Source organism: Cygnus olor, chromosome 8 (assembly GCF_009769625.2).
Source record: "Cygnus olor isolate bCygOlo1 chromosome 8, bCygOlo1.pri.v2, whole genome shotgun sequence".
Lineage (NCBI taxonomy): Eukaryota > Metazoa > Chordata > Aves > Anseriformes > Anatidae > Cygnus > Cygnus olor.
In genome coordinates this window covers 7,470,917-7,489,551 of record NC_049176.1, presented here as the reverse complement: position 1 = coordinate 7,489,551, position 18,635 = coordinate 7,470,917, and the positions used below count along the sequence as shown (strand labels likewise).

Here is an 18,635-nt window from a genome sequence, read left to right as displayed (position 1 = left end):
CTGTCTCCATTGCATAGGTAGATTAAATCCAATAGGCTCTTATTTCCCCTTTCAGGAGAAGTTAAGGTGGGCTTACACACATTGAAGTTCCAGGGACAGCTATATATTACAAAAGAAAACAAGCCTGCTCTATTTTCCAGAATCCATCAATCACTTTTCATTCCTGCTTCTGTTTTTCTAACAACTCTCTTTGCTAAGCCACACGAATCAGAGGACAAAATTATGTTCCAAATGTTGGACTTCATTACTGCTCAGAAAGTTTTTAAACATCACACGTGTTATCTTTGGCTCTATATTTTTGTCAGGTGTAGTTGTTAATCTGTGGCAACAGTGTGTCTGAGCTACTCAGGAGCCATGAAGATCAAGCAGGCCATCAAATACACTTCCCACTCTTTGGAATATACGTTCAGAATTACTTGAAATGGTATTCCCAAGTATAGAATCACAGAATCACCTAGGTTGGATAGCTTCAGAGAATCAAGATTTTGTGGGACGCTTGTGTTTTTTCAGACATTACCAGATGGAAAAAGTGTTCTGCATCTATAATTTACATTGACAGCCTCTCCTATTATTCTAGGTTTTTATTGATTTTTGAACAATGTTAGTTAGCTCCAAGTCAAATACTGCAGGTGCAAAAATGTGGTGTATGAACTGTAGAAACTCTGCTAAAACTCTGCCTCAACTTTGGGGAGGGAGATGTTCCTACTTTGCACCAAGTACAGCTACTCACTGTGCTCAGTTTTTTACTAAATTTTTACTTTCAGAAAAGAGCACAGGGATTCTTACTTACTATGTTCTGGCCTTGTAGATGTCTGCATCCCAGACAGTTCTATAGCTATGTCCATCGCACCTTTGAGAACATCTTCTGAAAAACTGTGTCAAACTGTTTTTCAGTCATATCAAGAACCAAACATTTCTTTATTGATGCCTTCTGATTAAACCAGAGTTGTAGCCAATTATCTTGCACGGTTGACAAGCCCTAGGTTTGCTGAAGTCTCATACCGTTTTATGATCTCTCAAAACAATAAAAACCTCCTCAGACTTTTGTGCACTGCATGTTATTATCTTGCAACTAATAGTTGGAGTTATTTTACTAAAAATAGGTTTAGTCACTGACTTGAACAGCTGCAGAGTTCATTATGCTCCAAAACCTCTTCATTAAATGACAAAATTGTTTACAACCCTATCTTTTGCCAGAGTCAAAAATGAAGAAAAATCTATGAACTCGCATGGGATCCTTTAAGGATCTTCTCCTGCTTCTTTCCTCTTTATGATAGTGAAGGAGAGTTCTAGTAAGAACAGGCAAAATGATTTTCAAGTTAGATGAATAGAGAAAAAGTAATGGCAATGTCCATATTAGGTTAGGCAAAGGCTCCTTTAATTCACTGCCTGTTCCTACTGAGAGCAGTAGCAGATGTTCAATGAAAGAATAATCAAAAACAGCATAGAAGGATTGTCCCAAGAGATACTCCACCTACATTAAAGAACTTGTAATAATAATTCAGTGTGCATACCTTAGTCGTGCTCCACAAGCAGACTTTCTCTTCTGGAGGGAAAATCATTTCTGTCCATCCTAGCCTAAGTATACTTCAGACTCCTTACAAACACTGATTTTTTTGTAAACAAGCCTGCAGCTCCTGTCCTTGAAGTATCCTCTCTAATGTTTACATGTATAATGTACTAAACTTGCCTGTGGTAGGAGTGTTTCCAGACCTCACTGAAATGTGTAATATCTTTCAGTACCATTTATTTGGTTTCCTGGAAAATCCCAGATGCCAATATTACTTTATGGCAGCTTATTAGATTTATGCAGTTCCTTGTGTGGATCTGTGGTGGTAAAACACCTTAGCTTCAGTCTGTTCTGACAGTCTGTCCACAACATATCTAATTTACTAAATATCTGATCCCATATAAGCTAGGCCATGAAATTAAATAAACGTTTAGGAAAAGAGTTGATTAAAAAAAAAAAAAAGTTTTACAGCTGCTCAAGACAGGGTCAGTCTTAGGTGTTCACCCCCTTATAACTGTTACAGCGTTACAAAATGGTCCATAAGCTACTGATAAAATGGTTTTATTTATTTTCAGCTTCATTTCAGCCTCAGTTTTCCTTCTGAACATGGAATAAACTGAGTTCTGCTTTCCTTATTAATATTTCACTCATAACTTTTTAATATGGTATTACAGACAATCCTCAGTGTCTGCATTAAGCTCATCTTTTTCCCAGAAACTTTCATTCATGTCTGTTTTCATCACCAATTATCTAAAAGGACTGCACAGTATGATAATAATAATAACCTTTTCATGGTGCTACACACGGAGAACTAAGTCTGGTATCAGGAAGCTGACTTTTCCTGATGCAGTAAATCGTCTCTGAGGCCCTCTTGAACCACCATCTACCTTGCAAACGCTACCCTTCTCATTCTAGGTATTGTGAGTCTAGCTTGCAGAGTGATTATTCCAATTCCATATTTCTGGTGTTGCTAGCACTGGTAGAAAATGGGAAATTATTCATGATTATTGGTTTCCATTCTTGTATGGGCTTTATAATTGAAGAAAGAAAAACTAGCCAAGGAGTATCATTTACTAGAAACAGTTTTTCATGTTTCCCAGGTTTATGGATTATTTTTTCAGTCACCCAAAAGGGATAAAAGCACTTCTTAAGAGAAACGATAGAATATGCATGTGCAGAATATGAATAAATAGAAGACCCAGACATAAAGGCTTGAAACTGGTAAGAAATATCTGTTTCTCGTGATAGCTGCTTGCTGTACTTTATATAATCTTTCTGGATTATATAAAACAAAGGAGGGAGGTTTGCAGATTCAAAGATGAGACAGATGGATGATGGACTGACTTGAACATTTTGAGAAGCCCAAATGAAAGCCCACTATGAAATGCTACAACTATGTAGGACCACAGAGATCTGTTGTACTCCTTCTATTGTACAGCGTCCATGTTTACAATAAGGAGTTCATTCTGCAGATTAATATTTACAGATGGGTGAATGGTCAGATCAATGAAATACAGGATCTTACAGGACTACTCTGAAACATGAGGCATCACTGTTTAATAATCACAAGTATGTTTAATATGGGTTATGATCAATTCCCAACAAGCTACAGTCTCAAAATACAGTACTTGATTGTACTCATCATTTAAAGGAAGAACACAGGTGGTATCAGGACGACAACACACAAATGAGGTGGGGAGCTGATTATAGTAGCCAGCAAAATAATATGGGATTAATAATCAGAATACTTGAAAGATGAGGAAGAAGAGAGATCACTGTGACTACCAGGGGTGACAGCACACTATGTTATATGGTATATACATGTTATAGAAGACAGCCTCTTCTATGTTCTGTCTGGCATATTTTTCCTTGACTGCTTAACCCATAGTGAATATTATTACTACATGCTCACTACAACTCTTAGAGTTGGACTTCTATGCTAAATATTCAAGACCAAGTATTTTACATTAGCCTTAAAGTTGGCTGAATCTTTATATTCTGCATTTTTTTTCTTTTTTAGCTTCAGGTGAACAAAAGATTGAGTGAAGGAGTACAGTTGAAACATGATCCACAATCATTCATTTTGCCATATTTAACTTCAGTGAATCATAGAATGGTTTAGGTAAGAAGGGATGTAAAAGTTAGGCATTGGAATTGGTTGCACAGGGAGATGGTGGAGTCACCGTGCCTGGGGGTGTTTAAGGAAAGGTTGGACGTGGTACCTAGGGACATGGTTTAGTGGGTAATATTGGTGATAGGGGGATGTTGGACCAGATGATCTTGGAGGTCTTTTCTTACCTTTTGTTCTATCTCTACACTCCCTGATAAAGAGTCCCCCTCCAGCTTTCTTGTAGGCCCCCTTTTACATACATGTAAATATAGATATGTACATAAATGTACACACAAATGTACATACACACCCACACGTAACTCTATCCTCTTTTATTTTGAACTTCCCTGCATAAAATCCTTCTATTTAATTTGTTTTCACTGCTTATCACTAATGATAAAAAACTTGCAAAATATAGGACTGGATTTAATTGTTTGACATCAACGCACTGTAAACTGAAAAACAAATTAAGTACCAATACTCGTTCTCTGCTTTTCTTTATTCCTAAGTAAGCAGCAGTTGATTATCATTTGCCATATATATTAGCTGATAATGATAGATGTCCTGATAATACGAGAAAGGTAATTCAAAAATGTATTGGAATTTCATGAAGAATTTTATTCTTGCACTGTGAAGTTAAGCAAAGTAGTAGAATACATGCAATTATAGGAGACCATAATGCATTGGATGCTTTTAAACAGCCTCACCCCTTATACGATCTCCTATTCCTTTTGTAATATATTGGTATGCATACTGTTTTGCTGTGGAATGTAATTAGGTATGGTACTCTGTGCCCAAAGGAATTGACAATTTGATTTCATGCCTGTTGTTAAGCATTCAGTCTGCAAAATCAACCCACAGTTTCTACTTCAATGTTTAGTAAATGAATACTAATTCTTTTTTGTTCCTTATTGCTGTGACTCAGGCACTTCCACTACAATGTTCAGTATATATATAGTATTTCATGTGTGTTTCAGAAATGTACAACTTCCACAAACAAAAATATAGTTGTGTTTTTGTAAAGAATGGGAGCATAAATCCAACTTTAGGCTTAGATTCAAGTTCCTTTATAAGCATAGTGTTACATGATGGTCAGACTTGATCTGAAGGGTCTTTTCTAACCTAAATGATTCTATGATTCTATACAATTAGATGTTTTACCAAAGTTAAGAACTCCCTATAATTTACTATTTTTAAGTTTTTTTAGAAGGTTTTTATTGCCAAAGGAAGTACAGACTTTATTAATCTGACTGCTGCTAGCCAACAGAAGTTATATATGCTTTTTTCCTGTATCTCTTTGCCATGTATTTGAATTATGTCCTTTATTAATAAGACTTCTACTTTGTGGGGGGTGAGGAAGAATGGAAATTCGTATCTGTTGACAGTGCTAGAAATGCAAATTTACTAAAGTTGAGATACCATTTGGAGATTAATTTTAACACTTTTTGACCCATATTTACTTTTTATTGTGATGATTAGGTCAAGTGGTTGACAAATTTGTATGTTCTATTAAAAACTTCTGTTGATTTCCACACGCAATTATCAGAGATTACATTTAAATGTAACATTTTCATAATTAATCATAGTTTTAATTCTTTATATGCTTTATTTGAGCTCAGTAAGTGATTTTGTCATGTTGCATCTGGCATGGGGAATGGGAACCCTATTGCTAGTGGAAAGAATATCATACACATGTGAGTTAGAGAAATCCAAGGACATCTGACTTAAGTTTATCACCCAAATGTGGTACTATGTTTGGATGACTGTTTACCCCTCCAGTCTTCACCTGTTTGACGAACATCTGGCTAAACATCATAGCAATTTCTAATGGAATACAAGCATGCAGAAGAGCAAAATGAGAATTCTTTCTTTTAAAAATCACTGTCCTAAATGCGTGAAAATTCTTTCTTCTTATTTTTAGGTCATCTTACATTGCAATTCTAACTATGCCAAAGTCTCTGAGACATCCGTTCAATATTCGGTAAAGTTGTGCCTAATGTGAGTGAGTAATTCCTGGTGGCTGGTGCCAGCTTCTGTTGGTAAGTCCAAATTTGCAGCACCATCTTTTTTAATTCTTCACTTTCTGATTTGAGAAATATTAACTGTGCTAAACTCCACACTCTGAAAATACATTTGGAATATGTAAAAGACAATAAAAGTCATCAAATCACTACACGTAATTACTGTTCATCAGAGAACTGATGGCATTTAATACAACATTTAAATGTGTTAACATAAACCAACACAAACATGAAATCTTACTAATGTAAAGTAAATAGTTTGTCAGGCTAATGAATCAGTCAATGAAATATTATACATATATATATATTAATTAATTCTGCATGCTAATGACAACTTCATTTTTGAGCCAGGAGTAGTGAGTGATGACGGGTTGATGCCAGGCATTGAATTTAAATAGTGAAGTAACATCCTCAACCTAATTAGTCATCTGCTGCTACACATGGCATTCTGTTTGCTAATGTCTAAAATAATAGAATGCTCTCAAAGACAGCATGGGAATATCAGATTTTTCTTTTAATTGCAAAGATAAAAAGAAGGATGTGATATGCAATGCCTTCATGCAATGAAAAAAAAAAAAAAGGAAGACAAGTTTTTGACACTTGGTATATGTATTAAATAGCTTCTTTAAGAGGATCTTTATCTGCTTTTATAGAAGTCCTCCAAAATCAAAGTGAAACCTAAAATTTATTTATTTTTTTAACCAGTAAGATGATAAAGTATTTCACAATCTGCAAACCACTGTTTGCATTCCAGATCTACTTTTATTCTAGCAATTTATTTTACCAAAGCTGTTCTTGTCACCCCTAATCTAAAGAGAACATGCATATTTTGCATATGTAACATTTACATTTTCACAAAAGGTATCTACTTACAAGTCTGTGATTCAGCAGCAGATATGTGTGCGTGTGTATTTGTAAATGAATGGAAAGCTTACTGGGGAACCCATATTCCAATAATTTTCATGGCTTTGCATGCTTCTCAATTTTACGTCTGTAGTTTCCTATGTCTCAAGGTTCCCTGTGGGAGCTCTTTGCCCACCTTTATCTAAATTCACTTTGGAACTACTTTTCAGCCTAATGATCTGCACCAACCTGTGCTAGAAAATCAGCAAAGCTTTGATTGTAACTTGAAAAGATCCCAAGTACCTAAAACCCCTACTCGTCTTCCAAGGTATAGTAAAACAACAGAAATCCTTCAATCATATTGTTTACTTCTTTAATTTAATATTTCTCTACATATGAAAAAAAATAGGAAAAAAAAAGTAAGAATTGCTTATAAATAATCTGATTTTTGACACTCTATTTTATAGAAGCTTTGTGAAGGGCAGCTTTCTAAACTGCCATTTAGCCTTTCTGATTATTTTTTATTTTCAGAAGAAGATGACTACAAATGGTATCTTTCACACTCAGAAGATAATACAGATTGAACCATCTAATGTTTATGACTTTGCACCACAGACCACAATAAACAGGCTACTCAAATTATTTTTAATTTCACTGGTCTCTGCATCCAGTTTTAGATTTCTATTACATCTGTTGCACAAAGAATTCCCTGCAAGCAGCATGGGAAAGACTGACCTAATTATTTTAGAAATAACTATGTAGAAACATCTAAAAAGATTAACAAAGGAAATATTATGTCACTACCAAATTAATAACTAAAATAGCATGAAAACCACTGTATAATTATCTAAGTTTCCATAGAAACCATGTTTGATGGGTAGCCAAGAAGACTTCTGATTGGGCTTTTGTAATTCTGCTCTGCCTACAATAAACATGATTTCTGTTCTGCCTTCCATAAACAACTCACCAGTTTTTTACTAGCTTGTATCCTATACTCTTTAAGCAGCACTCTTTATCAGTTTTGATCAGCCATATTGTTTTTTTTAAGATCTGAACTCTTTAACTTAAAATGTAAAAATCTTTTTTAAAATGTATAATGACAAATACCACACTATCATCCAAATGAAAGAAGAGTATAAATTTATACATGACAATTGTCACAATACAATAGTTGCATTAAAATAAGCAAGGGCATCATTAATCCATGAAACTTTCATTCTTTTTATTACATTTTGTCATTGTAATTTTTCATTACCTTTTCTAATCAAGCTTTCTGAAAGGCTTTGGCCTACAAGTACTAATAGTACTGACATAAGCAAATGATCCCCATTGCTAGCAAAGGTGAGAAAGATGTGGCCCATCCAAGAAGACCCTATTCCATTATAAACAATAGGAGTTTTATATAAATTTTGTTTCATTTAAATAATCTAGACTGTCAACTACTTGCGGCAATACTGTGTTTTCACATACTCCTTATAAAGCAGATTTTACCAAAGCTACCTTAGCAATTTCTGTACCTAACAAAACATATGTTCTGTATGCATTTCTGACAACTGTACAGTTTCAATCAGGAAAAAAAAAAAAAAAAAAGGCAAGCAATTTGGCTATTGATCTGAAAATTTTTACAGAAAAATTATCTTTAAATAACATGCTTTTAGCAGATCCAGCAGATTGGATCACAAATCAGCTTTTTCAGTGGAAATTCAAACCTGATTAAATAACTCTTGCCAACATATGTTTGAGAAGTGATATACAGAGTATATCATAGTAATTAGCTACTAGCAAACTTTTAAAATCTGTGAAGAAATTAAAAACATTGGACTATTTTGTCCTTTTGTTTTCTCTTCAGGATGTAAAAATGTCAGACAGTATTCTTTGCAGTAAATCTTTGACTTGAAATACTACCTCTGGCTAAATTTATTCCCTTTTGCCTGTTCATATCTGTCATATGGAAGCTAATGCTGGCCTTGCTGAAAGCTCAACAGTTAACCTACAGATAAAAATGTGCTGATTCATGTTCAGTTATCTTCAGCTATCTCTGCCACTTCGTGGCCTGAACCAAATACCTGAAAACAACACATATCAATCTATTCGTTAATTGTCTTGGCTGACTCCCTTAATTATGAGATAAGGAGCACCAACTCCTGACATCTATCCAAGATGCAAAGCAGTTACTTTGTCAGTTCATGACAAACATGAACCAACAATGTAATCAGCAGTTTGCTTTACTACTTAAATGTCTGTTTAATAGTTTAAATCTCAAAATATTTATTGGTTAATTTTAACAAGCGAATTTACAGTTCAGGAATATTTATTGTTTTTTTTTCCTGTTTTTCAAACAGCATATATGACCATCAAAAAATAATATTGTTACAGCTTTAACAATATCCAGATACAACCTTGGAAATACTTGGTCACTACAGACACACAGAAATGTGGCACAGCCACAGTGAAATCAATAAGACTTTGACTACTGCATTTGATGCCAGAAATCAGGGCCAACTCTGAATTCCTCCACAATCTTCTATTAAAATATAATTTACACTATACCAGTAAATACATTTCTGTCCTACTGAAGTTGATGAAAATGTTGTCTTCCTGTTCGTCTACACTTTTTTTCCCAGAAAATAATATTTTAGATAAACTTTTATTGAATTTATAGATTAGTTGTCCACAAATAACAAATGTACATTTTAAGAAATGTTTTGTTATTGACTTTCCAGAGGCTTCACAACTTTTTTATTGTTCCATCACTTAAGGTAGCATTAAGGTAGCATCTGAAGTAGAACTCAACCTTAATTGTACACACTCATAGGAAAACTATCCCTACCCCCCGCCCTGATTTCAGCAACCAAGAAACAGGACATGGGTAGGGTGGAAGTTGGTACAATGGATTTGGGAGCTACTTACTGCTCTTGACCACCTGAAGTACTACCTGGCTTACTTCTAAGACCTAATTTTTCTGTTTGGAGAGCACTGCATAGGAATATTTCAAAACAGAAAATAGAGATCCTTTGTTGGAAACAGGCAAGTTCCTGACAGATCTGATTCATTTCAGAGACAGAAAAGAACAACTGCTATTATTTAATACTTTGTGGGATTCTTGTAATAGTTGAATTTTTTTTTTATTATTTACAGTTATTTAGGCCTTTCAATTAATGTTCTAAAATATTCTGGGACATAAATTCCACAATTCCTGTTTAGTCCTTAAGATCCTGAGACTTGATGGGCTTTACCATTTGAAAATCATTGGATTTGATCAAACTAAATGACATAATCACAGTTTAATTTTGTGCTATTTCTGAATGCAAATAATCTCTCTAAATCATAAACTGAGATTGGACCTGAGTACTGGGTATGCCGTACAACAAAATATAACAGCATAGAAAGAAGTGTAAACACACAAAAAAAACCACACATTATTCTACACTACATAATCCACCAACCCTCTCTGAGTTCATCCTACTTAATGTTAGGCATCTTTCTTGGAGAATTGCCATTGCCAGCTCCCGCTATAACCAACACAGAAGAGCGGAGAATTAGACCTGCATGAAGCGATTTTGTTGACTTAGATCTGCACTGCATTCTGAAGTGGCTGCCTCTCTTATTGATAACAAAAGGAACTGGAGCATTCAGGTGTCCCGTTTTTTTAACATTGTGAGATTATTCCTTTTTTTTTTTTTTTTTCTTCTGTAACATAGTGTTCGAAGTCTGAAGGTTTGCCTTGTTTGGACTAGGTTGTTGTCTGGATATGTTTTCAGCCTTACAAGCAACTTATTCCTCCTGTTTCCTCCAGATGAGAATTTTTAATTGACATTGAGGCTACAGTATTGGCATACTACAGGTATTCTGTAAGTGAGTTTATGGAAACATCCTCATTTTCTGATGTTGAAAGCACTGAAGGATAGGTAATGTTAAGATTTTCCTCAGTGAGCTTTTAATGAGCAAAGTTTGTGCAGGCTTCTTACGTTCTTCAGTATGAAAAAAAAATAATCTGTTTGTAGCCACTTTTTTCACGAGCTAATTATTCTACACTGGTGATATATGATTAACATTGATTTAAAAAACAAAGTCAGTCTTAACAGATGATTCACTGTGTTATAGAAAAATGCCTGAAATAGTCATTCACTGTTATTTGTAAACTGTAGAGTTTACATAAGTAATTAGTATTCCATTTGGCAAGCAAATGCAAACATCCATTAGCTAAATAACACAATATATACTTTGACTAAAAGTCTATCAACAGTAATTGCTGAACATTTTTTCATACAAGTGGGCACTTCTTTTACTTAGGAGATCACTGTCATATTTAAAGAAAGAGAAATTATTGATAGCCTAATGTATCCTTGGAATCAGAAGAAAAGATTTAAAAATCCCTGTATGTAATCTGTAAACTGCAGATACATGGAGTTAGGCTGATGAATTTGCTAGTCGCAGATGAGTTCTACCCCCAGATCCATAAACAATTATCAAAAATCAAAGAATAGCATAGACCACAAATTTTGTTATGTGATTACTGTTTGTTCTGTAATAACACCGAAAATTGTCAGCTGTATGCAAAAATTTAAGAGCTTTTTCCAGCTAAATTCTAAGTGCAAAGGACAGCTTGAATAATGACTTTCTAAAAATTGTAAAATATAGATGTTTGTATATATATATGTAAAATATATGTATATTTTTTAATCTTTTAATCTGAAAGCTTATTTCTGAGTTATAAAACATAGGTTGGAATGTGTTACTACCACTTACAAGACTGCTGAGTTGTAGCTGATGTTTTTGATGATGATGCATGAGGCAGAATTTAATTCATTTTCTGTGGGTTTTCTGCTAGCTATCAGAAGTTCGACTATTTTGAAAGCACATATGAAGATAGTAGCAAAGTTGATGAGGAAGAGCTACTTTTATGCATTTTTCTTTCTTTTTTTAATGTTTTCTATAAATATTGTTGCTTCATTTCAGCTAGCATAAGTTATTTCTGTTGAGAAAGATGATCAATCAAATGGTAGCAAATGTGATGCTATTGTCTATATATTAGAAGAAAAAGGGAAAATGTACTGGTCTTAGACACACTTAATCTTCTCCCTCCATTGTAAAGCAGTGGGAGGTCAGGAGGTCCAGCCAGATTCATCTCCAGGGTCCTGGGTGTGCTGTGGCATTTCTAAATGATAGGACTGAACATTCCCTCCACATTTAAGAAAGAATCATTTCAGTTCTGCCTAGACAGAGCTAGCATGGCATGTTGCTGCTCACTAGACTTGCACACACACAAAGATCAGACAGAAGTATCTCCTGACATAAATAACCTCTTATTCTGTAAACGTGGGCTCTCAGAAAAGAGTCTTTAGAATACACTCTGCAGCAAAATTGTACTTTCAGAATTATCTGTGGAAACATGTCAGCTCCAACAAGCTGGTACACATCCAGCTGTTTTGTACTCCTTGCAGAGCTACAGAGTTCTGTAGTTACACAAGAAAGTAAGCAACTCTTTCCCATTTCGGGTACCTAGCAAAAACAATATTTTTAAAGATATTAAAAATATACACAAAACTAAAAAAAAAAAAAATAAGGAACATGTCTTTTAAATATGGACTAATTACTTGATAGTACTTATGTTTCAGCATTAATTTGTTTTAAATTTTCTCATAGAAAGGATCATCACAAGTCTTACAAAAGCTGTCAGTCTCACTTAAAGCAGTAAGAAAGCAGTTTTGCTACACTTTCTTAGTGCACCAGACTAACCGAGAAGGTAAAAATAAGTAGAAAGGGGAGTCCTGTTCTTCATTCCATCTCGGACTTCCTATAAAATGATGTAATTCCCATAAGAAGTTTAGTGCCTCCTCTTTCCATGTGTCTGCTAGAAAAGGCAAACTTTTGAACAGAAACCTGTGTTGTAAAGTTATATAGACTTCACTAGTACTGAGAAGCCAATGTACTTATTTAAGCAGATGGTAAAAGCAAGGCTGTCAACCAGCAACTACTAAGTCCCATACCGTTACAATTTAATACACACAGTGCCTGGAAGCCATTATCTCATTAACTTTAAAGCTGGGGAGGTAGACATAGTAGGGACAGTTAGCAGTGCCACCAAAAGCACACCATGAGCATGTCTTCATAGTACCGAAAATACTATAAGGGGAAAGTGCAAAACTATGGATGAGTGCAATTGCTCTGAAACCATACACACTGTATTCAAACTACTAAGCTAGGCTTATCAATTTTGCATTACTGTGCTACTTTGTGGACCGAGGTACTATCTCTAAATGTCACCAAAATGTGTTTATGAAAACTGACTGATGCTAGCTCAAAATTCTTTTTTTTTTAATATGCTCTATTACATGTATAGATAAACCCATATCTACTCCCATATGTGTCTGGGGGAAATACAGTCACTCGGTTACTGCTTGCTATTATAGAAAGTACGAGAGAACAGCCTGATCAAACCCAATCTCAAGTGGGCAGACTCCAGAAACAGACTTTGCTTCTCCCTCAGCATGACAAAACTCATGTAATCTCTAGAAGATGTCTCCTAAATTGAGATACTCCCTCAAATTTACCATGGATATAATATAATTTGAAGACATTAAGCTGATTTTGACTGTTTACAAAGAATTTCTTAGATATGTTTAAAATATAATCTGTAATACAAGGTCATACCTTAATAATAAAGGTATTACCTTATAATAAAGGTCATACATAGATGGGTTAAAAAAATATAAAAACACCATTTTTTTGTGTATGTAAGCAATAGTAAAAAATGCCTAAACAGAACCCCAGTCGCAGGCAACCTTCAAATGCTTGAACATCTATTCTTGGTCATTCCAAAAGTACTTAATTTCCTTAGTTACTGCATTAATGAGTATTCTCATCCTATTTAGCTTATTTTGCAGTCTAGCGGAGTCAATACTAGGTCAGTATATAATGATCTGTAATGAGCTGCTATCTACAACTGTTGAGACCAGACATGATTACTGCAGGTGAGCTTGCCATTTTCGTCACGTTTTACTGTTCTTTATTAAAATGCCTGGTGGTGAGCAGGATGTTCCATTTTAGCTGCATCTTCTGTACCGTATCAACCAGGAATGATCATAGTCAGTTCTTAGGAAATGTTGTTACTAGCTTACTAGAACTGACAGCATTTGTCATGGAATTGTATGGCCATAAAACAAAGGACCATTCATTTAGCCACTGGCTAGAACAAACTCCTCTTCCTGAATAAAGAATAGAGAGGGACAGGACTGAAAAAGGCCATGTGTTATTTATTTTACACTGTTATTACCAAAAGAGTTAGGAGGCACCTAACAGCAGCCATCAAGAACAAGCTAGAGAAATAAAGAGAAAATCAAATCACTGTCCCCAGAATGACAGACAAATCTTTATCTGTGTGCTAACCCAAAGGCACTCTGTCTGGCAAAATACTTTGTACTTCCGTTGGTACTCTTCAAGGAACTTTACCACTGCGAATGCACTCTTAGTATGTATGTGTATTTCCCCCCACCCCTTTCTCCTGTGCTTTTGCATCATACGTGTTTCCTTCCTTAGAGTGAGAATAAGTCTTGCATGCACATTGTTTCCAAACCCAGTGTATCAAGACTCCAGTAGTACTAGGTGCTAATTAACACTTTCATTGCAAGCATATTATTCTTTCCATTTCAATGTATGATTTCCAAAATGCCTGTTTTATCATCATGTACTGAAGTGAGAAAAGTCAATATCTATAATAAACACAAAGGGATTTTGGCCACTTACCAAGTGAAGATAAGACACAGTAAGGTGGATATTAAAATGAGGACTTGGTTAAACATTGCAGACTGTGTACGTTGGATGGCTCTGTGAAGATCATTCTACATTAATGGAAAATAGCTGTTATTTTTGGCTTTGAATTAATAAATATGAACTGATTCTATATAGTGGAATTATATAGTGCCCTGATAAAATACACTCATTCAAATGCACTTAGAATTTGCTGATCGCATAGAAGAGTGCAAAAGAGACAGCTGTAATTTAGTGAATATTTAACTAGTTCTTCGTTCATCCCGCCACGATTTTGATACTTTCAATACTATTGCAAGCTGCCTCAAGGTTTGTCTGCTCATATCTAGCTTACAAATTACAGGCTGCAAGGACCAATTAAGGCATAGCACTTCATTTCCCTGTAATTGTATATGAATAGAGTAGCAAAAGAACCAGACATTCTAACTTTGCCTCACTGGCTACAGCAGCAATTTATGCTAATTTGAGATTCCACTTGACATCATTTTTTTTTCTAATTTTGATGGAGAATGCAGCTTTAGCAATGTTTGACCATTTGTATAATATAACTACAGATCTGGTTAGCTTCCTAACAAAGTTGGACAGTGGACTGCAACGCCAAAATCCCACTAAAGACAACATACTAAGAAAATAGAAAGTATGAATGAGTTATTTTCTTTGTCATACTTACAATCATATTCTCCAAAGCGTGCTTTGCCAGCCAACAATTTAAAAATACAGGAATAAACAGGTTTCTTAGGACTGGCCAGAAAATCTGAAGGAAAAATTAACAAATTCATTAAAAGTTTCCTATTCAAGAAACTAGCAGCAATGAAACAGTAAAAAAAATTATCTTATTAATGTGTTTCTAGTATAAGGCCTTAAAGAACACTTTCTTTTTGATGAACTGTATATTAAACAATATGGTAAAATACAGAAAATCAGTTTCCAGTGCAGACACAAGAGATTCTTAGATTTTTATGTTTAGCTGGTTTATTTTGTTGATAGCACTGTAATTTGAGTTTGGGGTCTTTGGGGCTTTTTGCCCCCTTTTGGGGAGAAAGTGTTATGTATTGTTTTCGTTTAAGTAGAAAACTGCCTTCTTCTTCTTGTTGACTAATGTTGATTCCCATAGGAACAGATCTAACATCCACACAAGACTGACTTTTACTTCAATAAAAATTAAGACTACTTGTGCAGCTATAAAAGTGTAATGTGCAAATGTATTAATTCAAATAGGTTTACCGTGATGACGAAAGGGACAGCATTTATTATTTCAAGTAGGAAGGGTATCCTCAGAATTTGTTCCCAGATATTTCCCTTCAAAGAAAAAGAAAGAAATATATATATGTATATATATGTAAACACAATAAGTTTACGTGTAAGTCTGATAAGGAACATATGCAATATTCCAATGCCATATATGGAGTCTCTCCTAGCAGCTGAATTTCAGGAGGATGATTTGTCTCACAGACGTAAACACACACATAAAATGTGAATAGAATATAGGACACTATGGCCTAACTATTTTTCTTACTGTTTATCATAATTTACCTCACACGTATACTTTTTAAATCTGTATTTTTACTACAGCAGTTCCCTGCTTCCATATGACCATATTTCCTTGCTATGGCCTAGTTAGTAAGACAGATCAAATGAAGAATTCTAATTCCATTAACTAGTCAACTCATTCTCTCAGCTAATGAAGAGCTTCATGAAATTAAGTTTTCAATTTTTTCAAAGAATAACGTTTCTGCTTCCTTCTATTGCATTTTTAGGTACCTTGGAATCCTACATAGAGATCCTGTTACTGCTTTTTTTCTTCTTCCAAGGTTGGCTTACTTTTATTTTTACATGACACTAACACAGATAAGGAGATAAGCCTCCTGTCCTACAGAATTTATCTTTTTAATAATTCTAGTTTTTCACTGAATCTTCATACAAGTAATGGCCTAGCCTGCTGGCAAATTCTACCTGCAATTATTTCTACTTAGAAGACTCTAAATCTCTAAAATTCTGCATTGCAATGCTTTAGCTGTTTTGTGTTGTTTGTTTTTTTTTTAGCTTTTGATTGCACCAAAGTTTTTCTCACTTTAGCACTTATTATTTACGACTGCCTAAAAACTAGAGACAAAGCTCCAGTGCAGTATAAGAATTGTATAGACACATATGCAAAGGGAGTGTCCTACTCTGAAAATTTTTGTTTTGTTTATCCTTAATCAAAAGGACAAGTGACTGCCCTATAATCGAAATTAACATTTATGTAGAATGATAAGCCACATTGCCGTACATCCTTCTGATAGAATCTCAGGGCAGAATATAAAGTAAAAGAGGAGTATGAATGTTTTGTTTTCCAAAAGAAAAATACCAGCTCATTTTCTCTTAATCATTAGCTTCTGCATGTTAGTCAGTCACAGAGGTCTGCATGTTTCTCTTTATTAATCCTACTATTAAGATAGTAAGATACTAATTAAGAAATAAGTATTAAAACGAGGAATGCTGTTAAGTTAGGAAAAGATACCTGTACTCTACAGTGAGTACTTCCATCCTTTGCATTTATTCTCTTTTACCTTAACTTTGTATCCATAATTCCCAACTGGTTTGGAGAGAGACGTAAGGAAGACAGTCTAGTGTTTAATATTTGAATTATAACTACAAGATCAAAATTCTATATTTTTGCCACAAACACTTCATTTCAGGGCACACTTTTTGGACCTTGATTGTGCTTACATGAAATTAGAGGTCTTCCCACATAATTCAAAGAAAGTAGTACAGATCTCTTAATCTTTACCACTAGCTGCAGAATGGGAATACCATCTTTTCCACGTATGAGCAGTGATTGTAAATGATTAGATGTTTGGATGAAAATCCATATATTCAAGAAATAAGGTATTTAAAATTAAGTGACTTACAGGTTTTCTAACTCTGTATATTAACAGTCCATCATAGGTAATGCAATAACAATGCAGCATATGCAGTTATAATATTGCAATAATTTGCCAATACAGCATCATATTTTCAGTTGCAATTATATATTAATCTTTCCTGTTAAAATAACCATCTGATATAGCAAATTAAAATTAAGCTGCATTGTGTATAACGTTCTTTTTCTACTTCTATTTTTCCCTTTTGCATCTAGAAACCATTGTACCTATGGTGCAGAGACTATTTTCTTCCATGTAATTGTAACTGGTGGCAGTTAAGACATACGTGAATAATCTTTAATATTTTGTGTGATAAGCAGCCCTATACAGAGAACTGAAGTTATGAGACTGTAAGCTGATTTTTAATTGTAGGAATAATAAAATGAAATTTGATTTTCAAATTTCGTACCTACTAACAACTGACCCATTCTGTGTTTTTGCTAATTTCCTCATTTTTAATGTTAAGAGCTATCTTTTCTGCCTTCTCGAAAAGAAGCATCACATAATTTACTTCTGCAGGCAAAACGCCTGTGACGATGTGCTCTAGGGACGTAGCGATGCTTGCTGTTTTAAGGTTCTAGCTCCCACATACAAGTACATCACGTCTTCTGCAAAATTGCCTCTTGTAGTAAGAGTGCACAGTATTTATACAAGCAGCTAAGACTACTTGTGCACAAGTGATATAGGAGGATTGTCCAACTATTGCTACAAGTTTTGGCAATGAACATTTCTAATGTAGACATTTTTCAGAATTCTGGCCAAGGGCAAACCTTCATGTAATGTGTTAAGCTGTGAGAATATAGATTGTAATCCATTCTTTCTTGGATCTAAGTGTTCAGTGGTACAATACAGTGCTATGTTCTTTGCATTTCTCACAATATAAAAGGAATAAAACATGCAATTCACTGTATCTTTGTAGCGTAACATACTATTATGTCCTCAATATTCTGCAGGTTGAATCACATCTTATGTCACCATCCAAGCATCAGAACGGTAAGTTACTTGGAGTATTCTCTTAAATGACTGCTTTATTTATTTCACAGATTATCTGTGAAATCCTAGCAATGTGTGTTTTTTTCTTCCTCCTTGTCCTCTGACCTGTGTCTAAATTCTAATAGCTTTGGAAATGGTAGCATGAAATAAGTAGTCTGTCACAGGTTTACAAACACCAAGACTCCTTCAGTCTTCCTAGCTGTGTGGAAAGGCCTTACGGCATCTGAAATAACAGCCTTTTTGGCTTACCGAGACTGCTGTAAAACTGGGGTAAATGTCTCTATTATGATGTTTCCAGATTTTAAGCATCAGGACAGGAATAAAGGGAAGGAGGTGTTTGCATTGGTAGATTGCCTAACCACATTTCAGTACTATTATTCTTCCTTATATTAGTCTTATTCCCTTATGGAGAGTAGAAATATCGCCACCCTAAAATTGCCTTAACTTCTGTGACAGGTATGTGCGGCAACTCAGGACAGTACAGC

At 34.7% G+C, this 18,635-nt stretch overlaps 1 protein-coding gene across 4 annotated transcripts in view; it reads right to left on the bottom strand.

The window, feature by feature from the left end:
• The window catches only part of KCNT2 (potassium sodium-activated channel subfamily T member 2), a 144,576-nt gene that overhangs the window by 77,427 nt on the left and 48,514 nt on the right, over positions 1-18,635 (bottom strand). For all 4 annotated transcript variants that reach the window (XM_040565398.1, XM_040565399.1, XM_040565400.1 and 1 more), the window contains exons 7-9: positions 15,479-15,553; positions 14,925-15,008; positions 14,231-14,325 (exon numbers count right to left, since the gene is read on the bottom strand). In XM_040565398.1, coding sequence (XP_040421332.1) covers positions 14,231-14,325; positions 14,925-15,008; positions 15,479-15,553 — 254 coding nt within the window. The remainder of the gene's footprint in view (positions 1-14,230; positions 14,326-14,924; positions 15,009-15,478; positions 15,554-18,635) is intronic.